Source organism: Saimiri boliviensis, chromosome 1 (genome assembly GCF_048565385.1).
Source record: "Saimiri boliviensis isolate mSaiBol1 chromosome 1, mSaiBol1.pri, whole genome shotgun sequence".
NCBI lineage: Eukaryota > Metazoa > Chordata > Mammalia > Primates > Cebidae > Saimiri > Saimiri boliviensis.
In genome coordinates, this window is record NC_133449.1 from 128411214 (window position 1) to 128435036 (window position 23823).

The following is a 23823-nucleotide window of genomic DNA, read 5'->3' on the forward strand; positions in this document are numbered from 1 at the left end:
TCTCATGTTTCATGGTTGGATGAGGGGTGTCTCAATAGATTAATATTTTAAGAAATAGAGTTATAAGCATATATCATCTAGAATTATGTGTGCATTCACCCAAAGAATACAGAAAATAGTTAAATGTGGTTATTCTGGAGAGTGGGACTGCCTCACGGAGAGCAAGGCTTTGCCCACTTAATATTATTCTATACCTCAGAAATCACTTAACTGTGGCCCACATGCTGACTGCCTCTTTTTGTAAATAAAGTTTTATTGGAACATAGTCGTGCTCATTTATATTATGAATGGATGACTTTGTATTGATATTTGTCATTTGGCCTTTTAAGAAAAAACTTGCTGACCTCTGTTATAGACTATGATTTAAAAAAAAAAAAAAAACAACATACGTATGCCTTAACTTAATGTAAAAAAATTAAAGTGGGAAGAAAGTATAAACTGCCCACTTTTCAAAGCCTATTTCCAAACCACTGTAGACTTGAACTCTAGGTTATAAAAACCGCCACATAACTTCTTTTCATTCCTAAATTATCTCTAGTCACACACATTTGATCCTGGAACTGGAATATTCACCATATTATTCTATTTAATATTTTCAGCTATGAATAACAACAAAAAATGTGGCATACAAAAAAACATGAAAAACTCAGTCTGAAGAGATGAAGCAACCATTGGAATCAGACTTACATATGACATAGATGTTGGAGCTATCAGCCATTAATTATGATTGATATGTTAAAGGACCTAAAGTAAAAGGTAGACAGCATGGTATTTCAGATAGGTATTTCAGCAGAGAACTAGAAACCATTACCAAGAATAAAATAGAAATACTAGAAACAAAACACAGTACTGGAGATGAGATGTGCTTTTGATGAGCCCATCAGTATAACTGATAAAACTGAGTAAAGAATCAGTAAACTTAAAGATATTACCCAAAAGTAAATGGAAAGAGAAAAAAGTAAAAAATACTCAAGACAGTACAGATAATCCAAGAACTGTAGGACAGATCAGAAATACCAGACAGTCTAACCTTGGAATTCCAGAAGGAGAAGAAAGAGAAAATTGAGCAGAAAACATATCTGAGAAAAATAATGGCTGAGAACTTTTAAAAATTGGTGACAGAGCTTTATGCAATGACAGTATCGAAGCCAATTAAGGCTTATCTGAGATGTAATTACTGCTAATTGAAAACTTTTCCCAATACTCCACCATGATGACTTGAAATATAGTCAGCATTGGCAATTTTTGACAGTCTATACAGTGTTGGCAATTTTTGACAGTCTGAAATTTATAATTGAAAAAAAGAAAAAAATAGCTACAGACACAGAACCAAAGAGCTAAGAATGCCAGAGCACACCAGGAGGATAAATATCAAAAACAAAGAAACAAACATATCTAGACATACCATATGCAAATTACTAGAAATCAAAGACAAAGAGGAACTCTTCACAGGGGTTAGAGAAAATAAACATGCTGTCTACTGAGAACTAAGGATAAAAATTACAACAGACTTCTGTCAGAAACCATGCAAGCCAGAAGACAATGGATTAACATCTTTAAAGTACTAAATGAAAAAAAAAAAAAGACCAGCAATCCAAAATTCTATACCTACTTAGAATATCCTTTAAAAGGTATGGGAAGTAAAAACTTTCTCAGGCAGACAGAGACTGAGAAAATTCATTGCCACGAAACCTACTCCACCATAAATATTAAAGGTAGATCTTCAGGGAGAAGGAATATGATAAAGGTCAAAAGAGCATCAGAAATAAAATGAATAAAAGCAAAGTAAAAATTTTTTAAAATTTATATTTGCTCTAAAAGATAACTGTTAAAAGCAAACATAGTAATAGAATATGTGTTTATAATATATGAAAAAGTGAAATGTATGGCAAACATGGCACAAGAAATGGGAGGGAATAATTGACAATAAATTGTTATAAAATCCTTACAGTAACTGCGGAATTGCGTAACGTTATTTGAAGGTATACTAAGCTTATTTTAAAATGTATATTTCAAACCCTATAGCAACAACTAAAACTGTTTATAAAGTATAAATGAGATAAAACTGAGTCATAAAAATATTTTAATAGAGGAGATATTCAATATTGATATTTTGATATGTTGATATATTAATAGAAGAGATAAAATTGAATCATAAAAAATATTTACAGTCTGGGCAACATAGGAAGACTCTACCTATGAAAAAAAATTAGCCAGCCATGATAGCACATGCCTATAGCTTGGGAGGCTGAGGTGGGAGGATTGCTTGAGCCTAGGAGGTTGAGGCTGCAGTGAGCTGTGATTGAGCCACTGTACTCCAGATTGGGTGACAGAATGAGACACTCTCAAAATAAAATAAAATAATAGAAAAATAAACCCAGAGAAGGCTGTAAATGAGGGAAAAAAAATAAAGAACAAATAGAAAACAGCCAGTAACATGGTAAATTAAATCTAATCATATCAATAACCATTTAAGATATGAATGGTCTAAAAACACCAATTAAAAGACTATGATTGAATAAAAAAGCAGGCCTCAACTACATGCTGTCTAAAATAAACCCACTTTAAAAATAAGACATACATAGATTAAAAGGAAATGGATGGAGGTCGAATGCGGTGGCTCATGCCTATAATCCCAGCACTTTGGAGGCCAAGGCAGATAGATCGCATGAGGCCAGGAGTTTGGGACCAGTCTGGCCAACATGGCAAAACCCTATCTTTACAATTAAAAAAAAAAAAAAGTAAATGAATGGGAAAATGTGCACTATGCAAACACCAGCCAAAAGAAAGCTGTAGCAGCTATATTTATTTTAAAATAAACTTCAGAACAAGGAAGATAATCAGGAATAGAGAGATTATAGTAATAAAGAGATCAATTCTTCAAGAAGACATAACAGTTCTCTATGTGTTTGCATCTAACCACAGATGCTTTAGAACACATTAGACAAAAATTAATAGATTTGAAAGGAGAAACAGAGAAACCCACAATTATAGTTTGAGAGTTCAACACTCCTCTTTCAGTAAATGATGGAACAAGCAGGCAGAAAAATCAGTAAGGATAGAAATGACCCAAACAACACGATCAATCAATTTGGTCTGATTAACATTTCTAGGACTTTCCACCCAACAACAGCATTTCTCAAGTGAAATGGAACATTAATTAGCCAAGAATATTTGCCATATTTGGGACCACAGAATGCCCATGTAAAGGCAATATTCCATATACCAGGTAGTTTTGGTCTGATACGTAGCAGAGAAGAGCAGGTTTGGATAGTTTGAAAAAAGTCCCTCTTTTCTTTTGCCTGTCTCCTTCTTTCCACCTCTGCTGCCCTTCTGCTCCCACTAAGAAACCCTGCATGGAAACATCCATATAGCTGACTACCTTGTTTATTCATCCATTCAATAGACATTAGTCAGATCTATATGCTATACGCAGTGCACCACCATGTTAACAACTGATGGGGTGCAAAGTAAAAGATGGCACTGCCAGGGCTGGTGAGTGCCTTGCAAATGAAGACTACAGCCTTCTACAGACTGAATCAAGGCAATGTCCTGAGAAGGAGGGAGGGGCACAGAGATCATGGGTATTGGAAACTAGGGAGAGAGAAGAGAATTAAAAATGGCAGATTGTTCTCTTTCTTTCTTTCCTTCTTTCCTCTCTCTCCTTCCTTCCTTCCTTCCTTCTTCCCTTCCCATTCCTTTCCTTCCTCCCTCCCTCCCTCTTTCCTTCTTTTCTTTTCATTTTTTCTTTCTTTCCTTCTTTTTTTTTTTTTTTTTTTTGAGATGGAGTTTCGCTCTTGTTACCCAGGCTGGAGTGCAATGGTGCGATCTCGGCTCACTGCAACCTCCGCCTCCTGGGTTCAGGCAATTCTCCTGCCTCAGTCTCCTGAGTAGCTGGGATTACAGGCACGCGCCACCATGCCCAGCTAATTTTTTGTATTTTTAGGAGAGACGGGGTTTCACTGTGTTGACCAGGATGGTTTCGATCTCCCGACCTCGTGATCCACCCACCTCAGCCTCCCAAAGTTCTGGGATTACAGGCTTGAGCCACTGTGCCCGGCTTCCTTTCCTTCTTTCTTTAACAGAGTCTCACCCTGTCACCCAGGCCAGGGTACACTGGGGTGATCTCAGGTCACTGAAATCCCCACCTCCCAGATTCAAGCAATTCTTGGGCTTCACCCTCCCAAGTAGCTGGGATTGTAGTTGCACACCACCATGCTGGCTAATTTTTGTATTTTTGGTAGAGACAAGGTTTTGCCGTGTTGGCCAGGCTGGTCTGGAACTCCTGTCTCAAGTGATTCGCCTGCCTCAGCCTCCCAAAGTACTGGAATTACAGGCATGGGCCACCATGCCTAGACTCTTTTTCTTAATAAAAAGCTGTCTGCCAGAAGTATCAAAGCTTTTGCTCAAGAAAATAAATGGCCTTATTTGTGGCTGCCCACAAAGGCTCAGTGTTGGTGGAGCTCAAGGGGTCACCTCTCCTAGCCCAGACGCAGAGAAGCAACCTCAGTCTTAAACATGGAGCACACTAGATGTGTATGTTAGTTTATCAGGACTGCCATAACAAAGTACCCCAGAGTGGGCAGCTTAAAAATAGAAATTATTTTTTTTCATAATTCTAGAGGCTGAAAGTAAAAAATTAAGGCGTCAGCAGGGTGAGTTTCTTCTGAGGCCTCTTTCCTTGGCTTGTAGACAACCACCTCCTCTCTGTCTTCATATGGGCTTCCCTCTGTGCCTGTCTGTGTCCTAATCTCCTATTCTTCTTGGTACACCAGTCATATTGGATTAGAGCCCACACTAATGACTTCATTTTACTTTGATTAACTCTATAAAGACCCTGTCTCCAAATACAGCCAATGCTGAGGCACTAGGTTTAGGACTTCCACATAGGAATTTTGAGGGACACAATTTAGCCTATAGTATAGCTCTGAAGCTCAGCGTTTCATGGGAAACGATCATAGAGATAAGAGAGCTCTGAAACCCTGCTATGGCCAGTCCTGGTGTCCAGTGTGTACATGGAACTGTAGCCTGTAAGGGTAGCAGCAGCTGGGACCCAGGCCCCCTGCAGTCACATTCAGGGTCCCCATTGATCCAGGACATATCTGTCTCCAGCCAGCGCCAGGAAAGCTGGCTCTTATGTTGGCCACTGTGAATTCGGTGCTCAGCCCTATATCCTTTGTGAACTCCTCATTTCAGCCCCACTGGTGGACAGTGCCCTGAGAGGATGGGGCAATTTGAGGCCAAGGCTCCAGCGGGCTGCCCTACACCCAGCGTCACGGCAGGCATCCAACTGCTGCCTCCTGCTCTGCCTCAGAGGAGCCTGGGCAGCCCCTCTGGTGGAGGCACCTAATCCTTACAGATGAGATGGTAAGTGGAGCGGCAGAGATGGGTGGTGATGAAAACAATCCCTCCACCTGCTCCTTGGGAGAGATGGAGAATCTAAATATAAAGGCTTCTGCTCCGGAAAGATTGGGTTCATTTTGTCCAAAGTGCTCCCTTGTAATTTGCTTCTAGTTTCCTTTATCTCTGCAGCAATTTTGCATTATCCTAAGTTTGACAGCAGAATTCTAATTCCCATGGGAAATCTTTCAGGAGCAACTTGTTCTTACCGGATCATGAGCTTAACGTTGAATTTCAGTTTTTCTGTAAGTGGAATAGCAGCTGTCAAACTGGGCGCTTGGCAGGGAGGGCCACTCAGGCTACGAGGCTTGCAGGTTGGAGCCTCTGGCCTGCCTGCACACCTTCAGGGTGCTCTCCGGAGAGGCTGGGCTCCTGGGGCACACCCTAACCACCAGCCCGGTCACTGCTGTTTCTAGTCATCTTCTGGGCATCACACACGCCCTCTTTTCTTTCCATGTGAATAAGGATAATTTCCAATAGAGAAGGCAGGAAGGAAGCTAGGCAATGCAGAGAAAGCAAATGTCAACCACACCTGTGCTGTCAACAAACACGCATGTGTTCAGCCTGCATTATTTCTGTTATTTGATCCCCAAACGCCTGTTCATTAGAGATTCTTTCCATTGATCAAGGGATCAATATTTCCCTCCACAAAGGAGTTCAACAGAACCAACTGAAGGGCTCAGGGCTCAGATGTGGGGTTGGGGAAGCAGATGTGTACAGGGCCTGGAAGGGCCGTCTTCTGACTGGCTGGTTCTGCAGGGCTGCCTTCTGGGCAGCCTTGAATAAAAAGCTGTCAAAGCATTCTGGACAATGACATTCTACGTAAAAGCCTCCTTGGAGGACTTCCTGGATGATGACTTCTTGATAATAAATAGGAATAAGAGCCCTATGTAAAGTGCCCCTGCCTCAGATAGTACCTGTTGTAGTTTTAGAGGCAGAGAGGCTCCAGGCTGGGGAGGCTGCTCCTTTCAGACTTCCTCCAAGGGCGAGGATCCATATCCCGGAGGGGTGGGGTCCTCTTTCAGCCTGCCCCCTCAGGTGCCAGGGAGCTCACTCCTGACCGGGCATCCTGTCCCGTACTGAACAGCTTTTGCAGTTAAAACATTTCTTTCTTTGTCCTCTCGAACATTCACTTATGGTCCTGGTTTGTTCCCTGTGGCGTTACACAGAATGAGTTACTTTCTCTTCCTCTTTCCTTCCAACAGCTGCTGTTGAGACCTCTCCTCCCTCCCCTGGGTCTCTCTGAGCTAAGCATCTCCCTTCTGTGAAGTCTCACCCACAGGAGACTTTCTCGCCTGCCATCCTGGTTATCCTTACATGAACCCTCCCTAGAAGGGAAGGATTTGTATGGTGGGTGCACATCACTTCCGCCTACGTTCCACGGGCTAGAACATGATTACAGGGTCGCAGGCCTAGGCAGATGTGTGTGTTGGGTGGGAGGGGGCTGAGGCTGGGCATCCGCTTCCAGAACAACTCCATACCATGCGAGGGGACCACAGGAGTTTGAGGGAAGCCTCCAGCTGTCTCTGCTGCACAGCCTGAGACAGCCTGCAGTTCGGGGGTGTTAAATAACATTTTCTCATACTGTGCTTACGCTTATATTCTTAACCTCAGCTAAAATATTAACTTCGAAACAAGTAGGAATTTTTCATTTCAAGATCCAGAAAAACAATATGAAAAACCTGTTGCTGTGTAACAATGTATCCCAAAAAGTACTGACCTAATAACATAGGCAGTTTCAGTGGGTCAAGGTTTGGGAGCAGCCCCGCCGGGCAGTCCGGCCTGGGGTTTCTTGTGAGGCCGCAGTCAGTGTGTCACCTGGGCCACAGGCCTCTGAAGGCTTGACGGGGCCTGGCGGGGCCCATTCCAGGGCGGTTCATCCACTTGGCTAGCGGGAGGCCTCAGCCACCAGCACCAACTTGCTGGCCATGGGGCATCAAGTCATGTGGGCATCTCCACAGGCTGCCTGAGTGTCCTTGAGATACAGGGACTGACTTCCTTCAGAGTAAATGGTTCAAGCACCTGCAAGGCGAGCACAGGGTGTCTTTCATGGCCTAGTTTCAAATAGCACACGTCTTCTCATCTGCTGAGTGTTCTGCAGCCAGAAGCGAGCACTCTGTCCCACACTCAAGGGAAGGAGAATTAGGCTCCACACGTTGAAGAGAGGACTACCACAGAGTTTTGTGGGCATATTTTGAAATGCCTAAAATCTTTCGATTTCAAACCACCTCTATAGAAATATTTTCCTGTCATTTTCCCCTAGAATCTAATATAATAATTGCTGTCTTTGAATTTTTTTCTTCCTCAGTTTTCCATTTACCATTGATGCAAATCTAGAGTCCACCTCACTGGCTACATTTTTCTTAAAATGTCAGGGGTACCTCTATTTGCTCCATGGTTTTTCTTCTTCTCAATGACTCTCTGCCTATGAAATAGATGAGCAATCCCCTCCGCAGTGTGCACAAGGAAGCCTGGGATGTCCTCAGGTGGGCAGCCTCACCCGAGTCAGAAATGGTGGTGGCCTTAGGAAGAGGCCCATTCAAACCTGGATGGAGTATGGAGAAAGACTCTCTTCAGGGTCGTTTGCATTGCTATTCCTATAAGATGAATTTTTTTTGAGAAGTGTGGCAACTCAGGATGGGTGGAGTCACAAAAACCACAGATCCTGTTGCTGCTGGTTTTTAGCACTCATCAAAGCATAGCTTTGAATGAGGTGCAGAATATTTTACTCATCATATTCCCCTCAGTGGGAGGACTCCATTTGTTCTGAAGACATTCTCTGTTAAGCTGCGTGGAGTGGTGTACAAGGGAGAGCCCAAGGCAGGCCTGAAGTGCTTAAGACAACCCAGGGAAATTTGTCCTGCTGGGTGAGGTAGAGCTGTGGGACTACGAAGCTAGGGAGGGCCATATCTCTCAGGATGCGTCTCCTCCTTGTGACCCAGTCCCAATTATTTAGTGGGTTTGACCAAGACACAGAATGCAGGTGTGCACGGAGTTCTTCTGCTGACTGCTGAAGGGGCCAAGTCCTAGGGAAAGACAACAAAACCTCCAAGAATGCACAGGTCCCAAGTGCAAAGGAGACAGTAGAAACAGAAGACCCAGGAATTGGGGAAAGCTGTGGATTTCCCAAGCATAGAGTTTGCTGGCATCCACATAGATTTTACCTGGCTCTTCAGGGGAGAGGAGACTCCTGGGCTATCAATTATATATATGGGTTTTCAGAGCGCTGTATGCCCAGATAACTTCGTACACCCTTCTCCCTGAATACCAAAGCTCAGTACTAACACTCCAGCCATGGTAAGGAAAATGGGCCAGTGTCCACATTTAGCCAGGGCAAGCACATGAGTATGTTGTCATTACAGCGGCCCCCACTTTATCAGCTGGATCAAAATGTGGGGCTCCTATTTCCAGGAACAACAAAAGCAGCCCACAGGTGTGGGTGCTTCCTCCTTGTCTGAATCTCTGGACAGAGAGGTATGCTTCAGAAAGACCTGCTTTAGCAATTTTCCCTTCTCTCCTACAACTCTATTCTATTCCACATGTAAACCTGCTCTTGTATCAAACAAATAGGAAAACCTTCTCTTGCCCCCCACCCCTAGCTACTGACATTTCTCTGCTCCCATTCATGTATGAGCAAAATTTCTCGGGAGTTGATTATAGCTGATGTAACTAGAGCCTGGCCAACTTTGACCTACTCTACCTGTGCTTCCACCCTCACCATTCCACAGAAAGGGCTCTTGTCAAATCACCTATGACTTTTGTGTTCCCAAGTCAATGGCCACTCTTGTTCTCATCTGGCTGGATCTCTCAGCAGATCCCATTCTCAGCAGATCCCACACTCAGCTGGTCCCACTCTCACTGGATCCTACTTCCTGTAGATCCCACTCTCAGTGGGTCCCACTCTCAACAGATCCCACTCTCAGCAGGTCTCACTCTCAGCAGATCCCACTCAGTAGATCCCACTCCCTGCAGATCCCACTCCCAGCAGGTCTCACTCTAAGCGGGTCCTACTGTCAGCAGATCCCACTCTCAGCAGGTCTCACTCTCAGTAGATCCCACTCTCAGCAGATCCCCCTCACTGTAGATCTCACTCTCAGCAGGTCTTACTCCCAGCGGGTCCCACTCTCAGCAGATCCCACTCCCCACAGATTCCACTCTCAGCAGGTCCCACTCAGCAGATCCCACTCTCAGCAGATCCCACTCCCTGCAGGTCTCATTCTCAGCAGGTCCCACTCTCAGCAGATCCCTCTCTCAGCGGTTCTCACTCTCAGCAGATCCCACTCTCAGCAGATCCTATGCTCAGCAGGTCTCACTCTCAGTGGGTCCCACTCTGAGTGGGTCTCACTCTCAGAGGGTCTCACTCTCAGCGGATCCCACTCTCAGTGGATCCTACTCTCAGCAGATCCCACTCTCAGCGGGTCCCACTCTCAGCGGGTCCCACTCTCAGCGGGTCTCACTCTCAGTGGGTCCCACTCTCAGCGGGTCCCACTCTCAGCGGATCCCACTCTCAGCGGGTCTCACTCTCAGCAGGTCCTACTCTCAGCGGGTCCCACTTGACACAGCTGATTCTTCCCTCTTCTTTCTAACATGTTTTCTTGCCTCTCTCTTGCTTTTCCTCTTCCTTCACAGACTCTTCCAACACCTCTAGATCCCTCATGTCGAGTATCCTAGGATCAATTCTAGCACCCTGTTCTTCCTGGTCTAGACCCCTGAATTCCTATCCTTTCCAAATGCTAATGACCTGCAATTGTATAACCTGATATTTCCACTTAGATGTCTAGTAGGAATCTCAGATTTAAGATATCCAAACTAAACTTTCTGTGGATCTCACCCTCCATACCCATTTCTGTTACCATGACTTATCCAGGAGTTCCAACCAAAAATGTAGGTGTAATCTTTACCTCCACCCTTTCCTTCTCATACCAACGATATCAAACTCACCCTCATGTTGCATTTGATGCTACCTTTATTATTATTATTATTAGAGACGGAGTCTTGCTCTGTCACCAGGCTGGAGTGCAGTGGTGCAATCTTGGCTCACTGCAACCTCCGCTTCCTGGGTTCAAGTGCTTCTCCTGCCTCAGCCTCCCGAGTAGCTGAGATTACAGGCGTGCGCCACCATGCCCAGCTGATTTTTGCATTTTTAGTGCAGACAGGATTTCACCATGTTGGCCAGGATGGTCTCCATCTCTTGACCTCGACCTCGTGACCATGCTGGAATTACGAGGCTTGAGCCACTGCACCTAGCCTATTGCTATTATTTTTGAGATGGAGTCTCATTCTGTTGCCCAGGCTGGAGTGCAGTGGTGAGATCTCAGTCCACTGCAACCTCTGCCTCCCAGGTTCAAGTGATTCTCCTGCCTCAGCTTTCTGAGTAGCTGGAATTATAGGCCTGTGCCACCACATGTGGCTTTTTATTTTATTTTATTTTATTTTATTTTTTTATTTTTAGTAGCGATGTGATTTTATCATGTTGGCCAGACTGGTCTGGAACTTCTGACCTCACATGATTCAGCCACCTCAGCCTCTCAAAGTGTTGGGATTACAAGCATGAGCCACCACGTTCGACCTGATGCTACCTTTAAATTGTAGTTTGAATCCATCTGCTTCTCTCCACCTCCAACACTACTTTAGACAAGGCCACCATGATCATTTTTATAATTAGATCACCTCCGGCAAACCTTTCACTAACCACCCAATCTCACGTAGTTCTGCCATTACCAACACCTTCTATTCTAGGCTCATCATTGAATTTATTGCTATTTTTACTTGGGGTTTTTTGGTATATTTTATACTTATTCATTGTGTCCCCCCACCAAATAAAACAGATGTGGTACAAGGTTAGCCGGTAACTTGTTTATTCATCAGCTGTCCCTAAGCCCTCATAGAATGCAGGCACTGAAGCATCACTTGAATGAGGTGAAGGAATGAATGAAAACACCACATAGTTGAGGTAGGTGCTCACAATTAAAAATTATAAACGCTCCTCTCCCCTTTTCCAGTCTGTCTAAGGAATTGATGGGCGAGGGTGTCCCTAAAACACAGGAGCCCCCAAGGTCAAGTTCAGTGCTTTCATGCCTATGTTGTCTTTGAGGCCACAGATTCACCTCTGCACCAGGCCTTTTAATTTTTTTTATGTTTTTCTGAGACGAAATGTCACTCTGTCACCTAGGCTGGAGTGCAGTGGTGCGATCTCGGCTCACTGCAACCTCTGCCTCCCGAGTTCAAGCAATTCTCCTGCCTCAGCCTCCCGAGTAGCTGGGATTACAGGAACCCACCAAACCCAGCTAATTTTTTTGTATTTTTAGTAGAGATGGAGTTTCACCATGTTGGCCAGGTTGGTCTCAAACTCTTGACCCCGTGATTCGCTGAACCAATGCTTTTTAAAAATGGGGATGTTGGCTGGGTGCAGTGGCTCATGCCTGTAATCCCACACTCTGGGAGGCTGAGGCAGGAGAATCGCTTGATCCCAGGAGTTTAAGACCAACCTAGGCAACATAGTGAGACCCTGTCTCTACAAAAAAATTAGAAGATTAGCCAGGTGTGGTGGTGCACGTCTGTTGTCCCTGCTACTTGGAAGGCTGAGATGAGAGGATTGCTTGAGCCCAGAAGCTCAAGGCTGCAGTAAACTGAGATTATGCCACTGCACTCCAGCCTGGGAGGCAGAGCAAGACCCTGTCAATAAAATAAAATAAGTAAAATATAAAAATGGGCTATTACTCAAGGATAGTGTTTAAAATCATGGGCCTTGGAGTCACTTTCCAGGTGCATACTTGCTATGGGATCTTAACCTCAATGTGCCTCAGTTTCCTCACCTGCAAAGTAGCTGTAAGTACTTACCCTGAAAGGACCGTGCAGAGGATTCTAAATTACATTTGAAATACAGAGCAATGGCTGGCTCAGTAATTGACCACCCCCCATCTTTCTTTTTAGGAAAACCAAGGCTGGTAATTCCTTGCAGGCTTTTACCATCTCTGCTGCTACTCTGGACTTCCGAACAGCCCCAGATTTCAGCCAACATCTCAGCCGGTTATGACAGAAGGGTCACGACCTCCATGCTGAAGGTGGTAACTGCAGGGCCACCCCACAGTGAATTCTCCCAGTCTCCTAAAAATGGCACCCTTCTAACTCACCAGGCATCAGAGAGAATTAAACCAAGTCCTCAAATACGCACAGAATATCAGCATCTGCTTGAACGAAACCAAACCAAATACTTTCGATCTTACAGTGTAATCTGCCGCCTCAAAATGGTTCATCTGAAATCATATGCTAATAGGAGACACGACGGTTTTGGGGTAATCAGAGCCAACATGATTTCTGCCAGTTAAAATGACTCACAGATGCCTCAGCTTTGGGAGCAGGGCTAAATGGATGGAGTTGTTGTGCTAGAGCATGTTCATCGCGGAATTCAGTATTGACATTCTCTAAGAGAATGCAATTAGTAAATCAATTTGGTTGGGGAAAAAAAAACTGACCCAGGGCTTTCTCAATAAAGGTAGGCTCAATCAACTTGTATAGTACCAACAGGTAAAAAAAATAATATTCTTGAAAATGGAAAATACAACAAAAGTAGCAAGACCCTAGGGTATATAAAATCAAATTATAGTATGTCATGAAGTTGTACTGATTCTGAAGGCTAAATGTCCCCAGCTATACGTATTCCCAAGGAGATCAGCTTGTTCAAAGGAACAAATTGGAACTGTTTTAAACAGTAAAGAGGTATTATGTAACCAAGACAATTCTGAGATTTCAGATGTTTTCCTTCTCCTTGGTTTCTCCACACTCTGCATTCATGGGTCATACTGGCTGATGCACTGGCAACCCAGCTTTCAACAGAAGTGTGCAGGTTCAATTGATTAGATGCTGAAGAATGATAACTTCTTAGGAAATTTTGTATTTTTAGTATGTCCTACTAAACAGATGAAAAGAGTTAAAAACCCTACATTACCGTCTGTCTTCCAAAATTCTCACTGGGGAAAAAAAAAACCCTCGAAAACTCAAACTCCACAATTAACCCAATTCAGAATTTTAAATGAGGTATGTATGAAGCAAAACCCTATTTGCTGCATTTAACTGATTGCTGGAGGATGTTCTCTAAACCTGAGTAGAAATAACATTTACACTTAAAACAGAGGCATGTTTGAAACCTTTTATTAAACAGGCAATGCATTGTGCAGTGGTTAAAGACACAGATGCCTAGTGGAAAAGTTTAAAAATTATTCTGGAAACAGTCTGTGAATTGATGAACCCTGCCATGTTCCTTCATCTCCTTCTCAGAGTGCCTGCCTTTAGGAAAACAGATTGTTTTATAGCTGCTCTTGGAAACGGCATCCCTGTTTTACCATGAATGTCATGCCTCGTAGAAAACAGGAAGGAAGACAGGATCCACAGGCAAGACAGCAACCAGAGACGAGGGATGATCTCAGCTGGAAGCACAGCCGTCCCTTCTCCTAGAAGGGCTTCTCTTCTGGCCTTTGCAGGGTGTCCTACTTATGTGTCCAATTTCATTTCCATTTTCTTCCTTGTCTGAGGCTTCTTTATCAAGGGAATTCTAAAAGACACATTCGTACCTTTGGGCACAGGAACTGGTTCCTGGACTTTTTCAGTGTTGTTCTTATTTCTGGCCCTCTGGCCCAGGAGTATGGCTGTGTGTTTATCCTCTCTGTTTTGCCTGGTTCCTTCCTCTTCCCCGAGCTTGTCACAACTTGATGATAAAATCAATCTTTAAGTTTCACAGTTTGTTTGCCATGATATACTGGCAGTTTTTAACTCAGTGGCTTGTCAGGGTAGTGGACATGCTTTATCAGCACACTGTCCACCTATTTTATAATCTGGGGCATGTCACTCCAAGCTTGAGATTTCTTTCTGGCAAGTTCCATCCAGGATGGCTGATCTGTACTGGCATAACTGGCTCTCTTTAGCTGATGCAATTCCTTCTCCGTCATCACTGCAGACTGAGCTGCTTGGAAGGGAGACAAAGCAAACAGAAACATGAGCAGTGACTTTGAATTTTCCCTTAAGCCTCTTGTGTTTCCTGAAATAGACATCAAGGTCTTAATTACGTTCTCAAACGTAAAATTCAATAATATGTGAACATATAAGAAGATCTAGTCCGAGAATATGTTGTTTATGTGATAAAAAAGACTTATGAGCAAGCTCAAACAGTCTGGCAATGCAATGAGGTGGGAGAGACTTTGGAAATAAAACAGCAGGAGCTCTGCAGATGGGCTGCACAACAGTGTCCCTCTACTTGAAACTACTGCACTGTACACTTAAAAATGGCTAAGATCGTAAACTCTGTTATATGCCTTTCACCACAATTAAAAATACATAAAAATTTCTTTCTTTCTTTCTTTTTTTTTTTTTGAGACAGATTCTTGCTGTGTTGCCCAGGCTGGAGTGCAGTGGTGCCATCTCAGCTCACTGCAATCTCTGCCTCCTGGGTTCAAGTGATTCTCTTGCCTCAGCCTCCCAAGTGGCTGGGATTAGAGGCATGCACCACCACGCCTGGCTAACTTTTGTATTTTTAGTGGAGACAGGGGTTTGCCATGTTGGCCAGACTGATCTTGAACTGCTTACCTCAGGTGATGCACCCGCCTCTGCCTCCCAAAGTGCTGGGATTATAGGCATGAACCACCACAGCCAGACTAAAAATTTTTAAATACTGATACATGACACTATGCTCAGTAAAAGATGCCAGACATAAAAGGGCACATACGTTAGAATTCCATTCATTAGAAATGTCCAAAAAAGGTAAATCTATAGAGACAGAGTAGATTAGTGGTTGCCTAGAGCTAGGAGTGGGAGTGGGAAGTGACTATAAATGGGCATGAGGTTTCTTCTTAGTGTGAGGGAAATATCGTAAAATTAGATTGTCATGATGGTTGTGCAACTCTGTAAATACAAACGAGCTCACTGTCAATACACACTCATCCCCTGGCATATGCCGGGGTTTGGTTCTAGGACCTCTCCCACCTGCATATACCCAAATCTGGGAATACTCAAGTCCTGCAGTCAGCCCTGTAGAACCCACATACACAAAAAAATGGCCCTCTGTTTTCTCAGGTTTCACATCCTGAGGATACAAGTAATTTTCCATCTGAGTCTGGCTGGAAAAAATCAGCATTTAAAAGACCTGCACAGTTCAAACCTATGTTGTTCAAGAATCAACCGTATAATGAACTGTACACTTAAAACGGATGAGGTTTATGACATGTAAATTATATCTCCATAAGAGCTGTGTAGAACATTCCATGTGGCAAGTAATTCGTAAAAACCAAACCAAAACCCAAACTGCAGGAATGACCCAGGAAAATGACTTCAAAGTATGTGGTAATGCTTGAGGAGTTCATACCCAAGTTCTGATGGGACAATGAGATTCCTCTTTGCAGCCCCTCCTTGAGGTTGAGCTTTGCCCCCTGCTTCCGGTCCACAGCAGGCTTCACAGGGGTTATCAGGAAAGACTTGCTGCGGACAAAGTCAGCTTGCTTCACATGCTCCTGTCGAGACACAAGACACATGCTGCCAAGTCCCCAGTGATTCAGACAGGGGCAAACACAATCAGAGAGAAGAGCTGCAAGGCTGCTCACCCAAGATGCCTTGTGCTGCTGGCACTTTCTCAGGAGGGCCCTGGTGTCAGCTCACTGACACGGAGTGGTCAGATGCTGGCGCTCAGACCAGCGTGCAGCCTTACCCTGGCACACACGTGCATCATGGCTTCCTTCCTGTCCCCACAACTGGTCTCAGTGCCAGATGGCAGGGATTCCATTTGAAAGTCAAGATGATTTGTTTAGAAATGGTTTTGTGATCTTATGACAGTTGGTATAGTTATAGATGTCCCAAACTGGTTAATATTTGCTTTCTAAATTCCCTATGCCTGCATGAGGGTCTTCAAGTTTGAGTATAGTTGAGGTTCTGGTTAAAGCGAAGGGAAGCAGGTCCTACTGCAGGCTCAGGCTCTCTTCCCCACATGGCTGAAACACACAGATTCATCATGGTGCTACTGCGGATACAAAAACTGCTAGGCAGCCTGATTCTAGGCATATTGTTTGGGCTGGTGAAAGCTGCCTTAAGTTCAGAGTACAAAATGGAAATGCAGGCTCCAGCCCTGCAGCCCCAGGTAAGGAATGAGGAGCTCTAGCATGTGGCCAGTGGAGAAGCAAAGAACAGGGCTCGCTCCTCACAGCACAGTTAGCTGGGATGGATCTGTTGACATCATCGCTGTGTGTCTAACTCCGAAGTTATTTTAACCTCCTTCCATTTTTCTAGATGCTGAGCTGCTGTGTTGCCAAGGAGGCAGGGAGCTGTCTGCGCTGCCTAAGTGATTCACGTGCTTCTCCGCATCCGCAACAGCCCAAAGGCAGGCAGAATGCTCCATTATGGAGGTTACGATTTGGCAAGTCATTTCTTTTGCTTCACTGGCTCTCAACCACACATCTGCAACCATCACCGGTAACGGTCCCTGTGACGCCCATGCAGGACCTATGGTCCTTACGGGGTCCCTGCCCCAGCCCCAGCTGGCTACTCCCTCCTGCGCCCACAGAATGGAAAGTGTCTGCTCTAAGCACCTGGGCTCTCTCGGGCACCTTGGCTTGCTTTCCCAGTTCAGACTTCCCGGTCCGTGCCCCAGGCTTGTCTTCCTGGTTGGTTGGCTGGTCCAAGGCTCCTCGCCGCTTCTGCCGAGTGACGGTGATCCAGGGCGGTGCGGGCTGCCCATCGGCTCCAGGCCCTGTTGCTGCAGGCAGCAGATTCTTTTCTGTGGGCAAAAGCACAAGGTTATAGAAACAGTACTGTTCCCTCTTCGGTTTCACCCTTTCACTTCCCACACAGGGAACATTACTGCTTTGGTTCAGGTTGTAAGGTGGCTGGGAGTCCCTCTGGTGAGACGATTACTTTCTTTAGGGGACTTTGTTTTCTTTGTAAAGATGTATCAGAGAGATTATGCTCCTCTACTCTGGGCCACAAACAATTAAATGCAACTGTTTCTATAGGGTCGGTCTGTACTTTAAAGCCAACTTCCTCCTAGGAATCTTTTCTGGAAGGAGGTAAGTACACAAATAGATAAAATTTCTTTAATATAATCCTGTCATTTTGGACCAGTACATACTACCTGATTCCTGCTAAAATGCTGCAGACACACTACTGATCTCTTGTCTTCTAAAAACTGTGAGTATAACCTTCGTTTTGTGGAGAGAGTAAGACCAAAAACTGGCCACAGTTGCTTTCCTTAATGTTCTAGAGAGAAAAGAAATAGTGCCTTTGAAACCATGTGTTGGCCAGGCATGGTGGCTCATGCCTTTAATCCCAACACTCTGGGAGGCCAAGGCAGGCAGATCACCTGAGGTCAGAAGTTCGAGACCAACCTAGTCAACATGGCAAAAACTCGTCTCTACTAAAAATACAAAAATTAGCCAGATGTGGTAGTGGGTGCCTGTAGTCCCACCTACTTGGGAGGCTGAGGCAGGACAATCGCTTGAAGCTGGGAGGCAGTGAGCTGAGATAGCGCCATTCCACTCCAGCCTGGGCAAAAAGAGCAAGACTCCGTATCAAAAAAACAAGAAACAAAAAGACACCATATGTTTCCTTCCACGTTAACTGTGCTTATCTTTGTGTGGTAAATTGTGGGTGATTCCCCTCCTCTTACATTTTAACAATTCTGTATTTTCATATTTTCTACAATAAGAATTTATTAACCTTTATCAATAGACAAAGGAAATCTTTGGATTAAATAAGTAGCATTTTTTTTCTTTTTCTTTTTTCTTTTTTTTTTTTTTGAGACAGGGTCTCACTCTGACACCCAGGCTGAAGTACAGTGGTGCAATCAAGGCTCACTAGAACCTCCGCCTACCAGGCTCAAGTGATCATCCCACCTTGGCCTCCTGAGTAGCTGGGACTACAGTCATGCACCATCACACCCAGCTAATTTTTTGTAGAGATGGGGTCTCACCATGTTGCCTAGGCTGATCTCGAACTCCTGAGCTCGAACGATCTACCTGCCTCAGCTTCCCAAAGTGCTGGAATTACAGGGGTGAGCCACCTCCCCTGGCCAGTAAGTGGTTTCTTACAGGTACATCAAAAACATAGAACCCAGGTTCCCCGTGAGCCTGCTTCTGGATGTTTGCCTGCCACAGGATAAAACAAAAGCCGAAACTGATCTCCACCCACCTGGCACCTCTCCTCGGTTCCTTTCTACACAGTGTGGCTGAGTCAGCCAAGTGGCAAAACAGCTCCATTTCACAGCAACACATGCAGATGTCCAGGAGGAATCATGTCATTGCTCTCCATGGCCTGATGTATTCCACCCCTTGCCCTGGTGTGTAGAGGATAGTACTCGTTTTGCCTTTGTTTCTGCTTCCAGTTCAGGCTGGAATTCTTTTCCTTAGTCCCCTGGTCACCAAGGAAGGAAAAGGGAGTGGGGCGCCACTGCGTTGTAAGCTACAGTCTCCTGCTGGGGGTGAGAAGAATCTTCAGCCTCACACACCTAGGACCTCCCCTGGCCCTGGCAGCCAGGATGGATTCCACTCCTTTTTCTGGCTGCTCCCTGGGGCCTCCACCTGACTGGCCCCCTGGGAATTCTGCTCCACCTCTTGGACTCATCCTACCCCGCTCCTGACTCTTCAGTCTCTCCCACTGATGTCTTTCCTGTAGCTTTGCAGAATGCTTGGGTCTTCCATAGCTTGAGCTTGAAAGAAGTCTCCACAGAGCCTCACTGTCTCCTAAGGCCTCCTCCTCTACCCTTAGCTCAAACGGCCTCTGCCGCTGTCTTGTCAGCCAGTTCCTGAACCAGCCACGAGATGACACCACTCTCCATCCTCCCAACCACCCAACCCCAAATCCCAAGGCATTGCCTGGTCCTCAACCTGCTTCACTCCTGCAGCTCTGACGTGGTTGCACATCCTCTCCCGGGGATGGGGGCAGCTGTCTTCCTGGGGCATCCCTCCGGCCTCTGAGGCCCTTCTCTAGGTCCTTGTCTGACTTTTGTTCCTAACCAGGAACTCCTGCTTGCGCCTGACCCTCGGCCGTCATTGCTTGCTCCCAGTGTTTTCTCTTCTACTCCTGATCCAACAGGCAGAATTGCTGAAGTTACTAAAACTTCCTAGTGTACAATCCAGCCCTACTTTCTATTCCTAGCCAGAGCCCAGCATTTCTTTTTTGTTTCGCTTTTCTTCTTTCCATTCATTCAGTATTTGCTGCGGGCAAGGACTGCCTCATATTTGAGGTGGGAAAACAAACAACAAATTGTTCCTTCAAAAAGCTCAAAGTCTAATTGGAGAGACCAGATACAAGCAAGTAACTGGTAGAAACTAGAAAATGCTAAAATGTCCAAAGGGCTATGTGGACACAGGGCCTAACACTGGTGAATGGGAGTAGGGGTGCCTTTGGGGTGGGGGTCTGAAGAGCAATCTTCCCGGCTGGGGGTGGGGGCAGGAGCAGTAACGTAGACCAGCCCTGAGGAAGGGTCTTTTCTGTCTTTTTTCTTTTTCTGTCCGTAATGGGGAAGCTGTGGGAGTTTCAAACCATGGGCTCACTCTGGAGGTGCTACGGAGAGTTAGTCTGACTGCAGAGGGACGAGAGGCTAGGAGGAAGCTAGGAAGGAGGCTGTGGCCACAGCTCAAAAGAGGCGACAAGAGCTTGGATATCTTGTTCTAGAATCCTCCCTGCTGGTTCACCAGGGACCCCAGGTACCACCTCCTGCGTTAAGTCTGTTCTGGTCAGCCTCTCTCCTCATTCCTCTGTAACCTCTTGAGACACTTGCCTCACCGTGTCTGGAACCAGACATATTTGCTAGTTCACCATCTACCCAACTGAAGTATGCCTTTGGTCATAAGCATTTCTTATCTACTGAACAAACATATGCCACAGACTATATACCAGGTGCAGTTCTAAATGTTGAGCTTGGCAAGAGGTAAATTTTTCTTTCATCAAGAGCATGTTGGCAGAATTCCATCCCAAGCACAGAAGAGTCACCTGCTGCTGCCTGTCTGTGGGGTAGGAATGTTTCCAGCTGTACTGTGTGTGTGTTTAAGCGTGTGTCTGTGTTCACGTGAAGACTCGCAGGAATGAGTGGGTGCCCTGGCTGGGCCAGGCCATGCTGTGGGATGAGGCACCTGCAATGGCAGTGTCTCCAAACACTGGGCCAACTTTTGACTACACCACCACTTCTCTCCTTTTTGGTTCCCTGCCGCTTTCCCTGAAACTGCTTGTCTTTCCTTTTATTCTGTATTCTCTTCCTACCTTCTTCCTTGTCAGGAATGGAAGAGGGCCCTTGTAACCTCCAGACCCTGTTACAGGTACTGTCCAGGGCCACTCTCACAGGTAGAGGAGTGAAAGAATAGCGAATGAGGGTCTAGACACCAGGAAACAGGGAGAAAACTCACTCAAGCTCCCTAATGTAGTTCACAGATGCCTGAGATTCCACCTGGAGCCTCTCAGCAGATAAGCTGAGAAAGGGGTGGTGGGCTGGACCTCACTGTCCACAGTGCTGAGCCTCAGGGAAGCTGCACCTTTGTCCCCAGTAAGCACAGGCAGAGCAACTGTGTGATGAGCCATTCTGCTCTGTGGCAGGGGCCTGGGAGGCCTCTCCGAACTGTATGCTCGCCTCCTGTGCTTGGCACCCATACTGGGTGTGTAGGAGCTCTGGGATCTGTGCCATACTCCACCTGGGGAGGGCAGGAGAAGGGGCTGAAGTCCCTGGCAATGTGCAGGGTAAGGCAGGCTTCAGGGGCCAAAGACCCTTATAATGTGATCGCTCAAGCATGAGCATCCAGGGTCAAGGCTACACGATAAAATAGCTTCTGAGATTAAACATGTTCAAAATGTCATCAATCCCGGGATAATGTAGATGTGGCCTCAGTTCAGATAAATCAGTTGAAAACACTCCTTTGTTTACCTCTTCCTGCCTCCACACACAGACAACCTTAATCTCCCAAGGATTTGGCTAAAGACTCTGACATCTCAATATCTCCTCCCCAACTGACAATGAGTTTCAGCTGTCAAGTGTGCCTGGGTTTGCAACCAATAGCCCAGGAGCATTTCTCACAGACCAGGGACCAGCAATTCCAGGTCTTTATCTGTGTGATCACCTTTGTGGATTGTGGAATAGCCTGACTCCGCAGGGCAGCAATCTGGTCTGCTGCAGAGCAGATGCATCATGACACCTCCAAAGGCAAGGTGCAGAGTGTGCAGGAAGTCGGGACAGCCACAAAGCTCCCCCCAGCTTAACTCGAAGGAAAACAACTTCTGATCAGATAAAATATTGTGTTGTCATTTAAGGAAAGAATTCCTTCAAAGGAGCCGGTAGTAGGCTTGCTCTTCTCCAGATTCCTCCTCCTTAACATGCCCCCTGCAGCCCAGGATTGATTGTGAAAAGGACATTGCTCCAGCACTAACTTCTGAGGGCTCCTGTTCTTGGGGTTGGGCTCAATGGGCTGTGCTGATGAAGAATGCTTCCTCCCTGGGGCCAGGGCAAGGGAGCTGCTAACGATGTGGTCCTGGGGCCTGCAGAACTAGCTTAGGGCCTCCGGCTAGTGCTCTTGGGCAACTTCCAGAACCTCCCTGAGACTTGATTTCAGTGTAAAACTGAAGAAAACAGAAGTCTCTACACCTCCCAGTCTGACTGTAAAGATTCTGTGAGATAATCCACTATTTATACCTCCCCCTGCGGTTATGAAGATTTCAAGATAACCCACTATCTACCTTTGCCAATGTGGTGTGACGACTCCATGATATAATCCATGACCTATGCCTCCCAGTGTGGTTGTGAAGATCAGGTGAAATACCCACCCTCTATGCCACCCAGGGTGGTTGAGAAGATTCTGTGAGAGAATCCAGGGAAAGCCCTTAGCGCAGTATCTGGCCTTAGCTACCACCACAATTGCTGCTGTTGTTATACGGTTGTTGCCAGTGTTGTTATTATTGTTCCCGCTGGAGGAGGGGTATAGACTTTTGGTCAAACTTTACCCCAGAGCTGATGGAAACCAGTGAGTCATTCTGCCATGACAATGAGCCCTCGTGGTTGCTGTGATAAGAAAACCACAGCAAGCACTGGGTTGCACCCCAGCCTCCTGCAGGCTGACTCTTGGCTCCCTGAGGACATTGTCCACGGGCTCTAGCAGACTGTCTTAATGCTGTGTGTGTGCCTGTCTGCCTGGAAGCCCTGCAAGGGCCTCATCCTGGTCACATCTGCCGCAGTGTGGGAGAGCCTGATCGGGGTTGCCCTGCTGGTGTGGCATCGCGGAGGAGCCTGGCCCAAGCCACACCAGTGTGTACTGCAGTCCCACTCTCCATGGCGGTGCTCCTTCCTCCATGCACAAGCTGTGCGTTACGGCCGAGGTTGGCCATCTTGGATGCGGGACATACTTCCCAAGATGGGAGCCCAGTTTTCATTTGCATTCCCAGGAATCACTCTTCAAATACCCCCGCACACAGAACTCTAAATACCCTGTAGGAGGGAACCATAAAGTTTCCAGACCCACATTTGGCATTATTACTGAACTATTTGTATTCAGAAATACCTAAAATGAACCATTTCAAAAATCCTCAATGTTAAGCCATTTCTAGAGATGTTCAACTACACACTAGGTGGGACAGATGCATCTCATCACTTCATTTTGACTTTCTGATTGGTGATGGTTAGTTCTTTTAGTGCCTATTAAAATATTGCCATGTATGTACCTATGCAACAATCTTGCATGTTCTTCACATGTACCCCAAAACCTAAAACGCAATAAAATATATATTTTAAAAAATTCATTCTTAAGGTATTGGTTTTTTCCTTCAGAAAGACTTCTGTAATGACCAGCTGAGGGCACCAGGGTGGACCACACCCCCTATGACACTAGGGACGCAGCTGTTAAGTCTGGAAGCTGGGGGCTGTCAAGAACAGTCTCTCGAAAGGCAGTGAGCCGTAGTACAATGTAAACTTCCAGGTTCCTTGCTTTTTGGTCAAGGAGATAAAGGAGATGCTGTGCCTTAAGGGAAGGCAGCAGGATTCCCAGGCCTCTTTAAAATTTGGTATATGGTGTCCTTTCTGAAGTAGCAATTTTTTTTTCTTTTCTTTTTTTTGGTAGAGTCAGCGTCTCACCCACCCTGTGGCCCAGGCTAGACTATAGTGGTGTGATGAGGGTAGTGGTGTCATGATGGTCGCCTTGAACTCTTGGGCTCAACTGATACTCCCACTTCAGCCTCCTGAGTAGCTGGGACTACAGGTGCGAGCCACATGCCTATTTTTATTAAAAATTAGTTTTTGTTAAGATTGGGTCTCACTATGTCATGCAGGCTGGTCTCAAGTGATCTTCCTGCCTCTGCCTCCCAAAGTGCTGGGAATATGTGTGTGAGCACTGCACCCAGCCTGATGCAGCAATTTTTAAGAAACTTTTTCTTTCCATAACATTTCTTTCTTGTTCATAGATGTACACAAGCATA

General features: G+C 45.6%; 1 protein-coding gene and 1 non-coding gene across 5 annotated transcripts in view; one reads left to right on the plus strand and one right to left on the minus strand.

The window, feature by feature from the left end:
- The first annotated feature begins 1122 nt into the window (after positions 1 to 1122).
- Positions 1123 to 1262, plus strand: LOC120361899 (U4 spliceosomal RNA). Its single transcript, XR_005577943.1, has one exon. It is a non-coding gene; the product is annotated as a U4 spliceosomal RNA (small nuclear RNA).
- Positions 1263 to 13535: 12273 nt separating this feature from the next.
- Positions 13536 to 23823, minus strand: part of CRACDL (CRACD like) — a 145431-nt gene continuing 135143 nt past the window's right edge. For 3 of the 4 annotated variants that reach the window (XM_039462929.2, XM_074403963.1, XM_039462924.2), the window contains exons 8-10: positions 16968 to 17155; positions 15755 to 15899; positions 13536 to 14362 (exon numbers count right to left, since the gene is read on the minus strand). In XM_039462929.2, coding sequence (XP_039318863.2) covers positions 14220 to 14362; positions 15755 to 15899; positions 16968 to 17155 — 476 coding nt within the window. In that variant the 3' untranslated portion in view covers positions 13536 to 14219. The remainder of the gene's footprint in view (positions 14363 to 15754; positions 15900 to 16967; positions 17156 to 23823) is intronic. The other variant, XM_074403949.1, reaches the window with a different exon arrangement.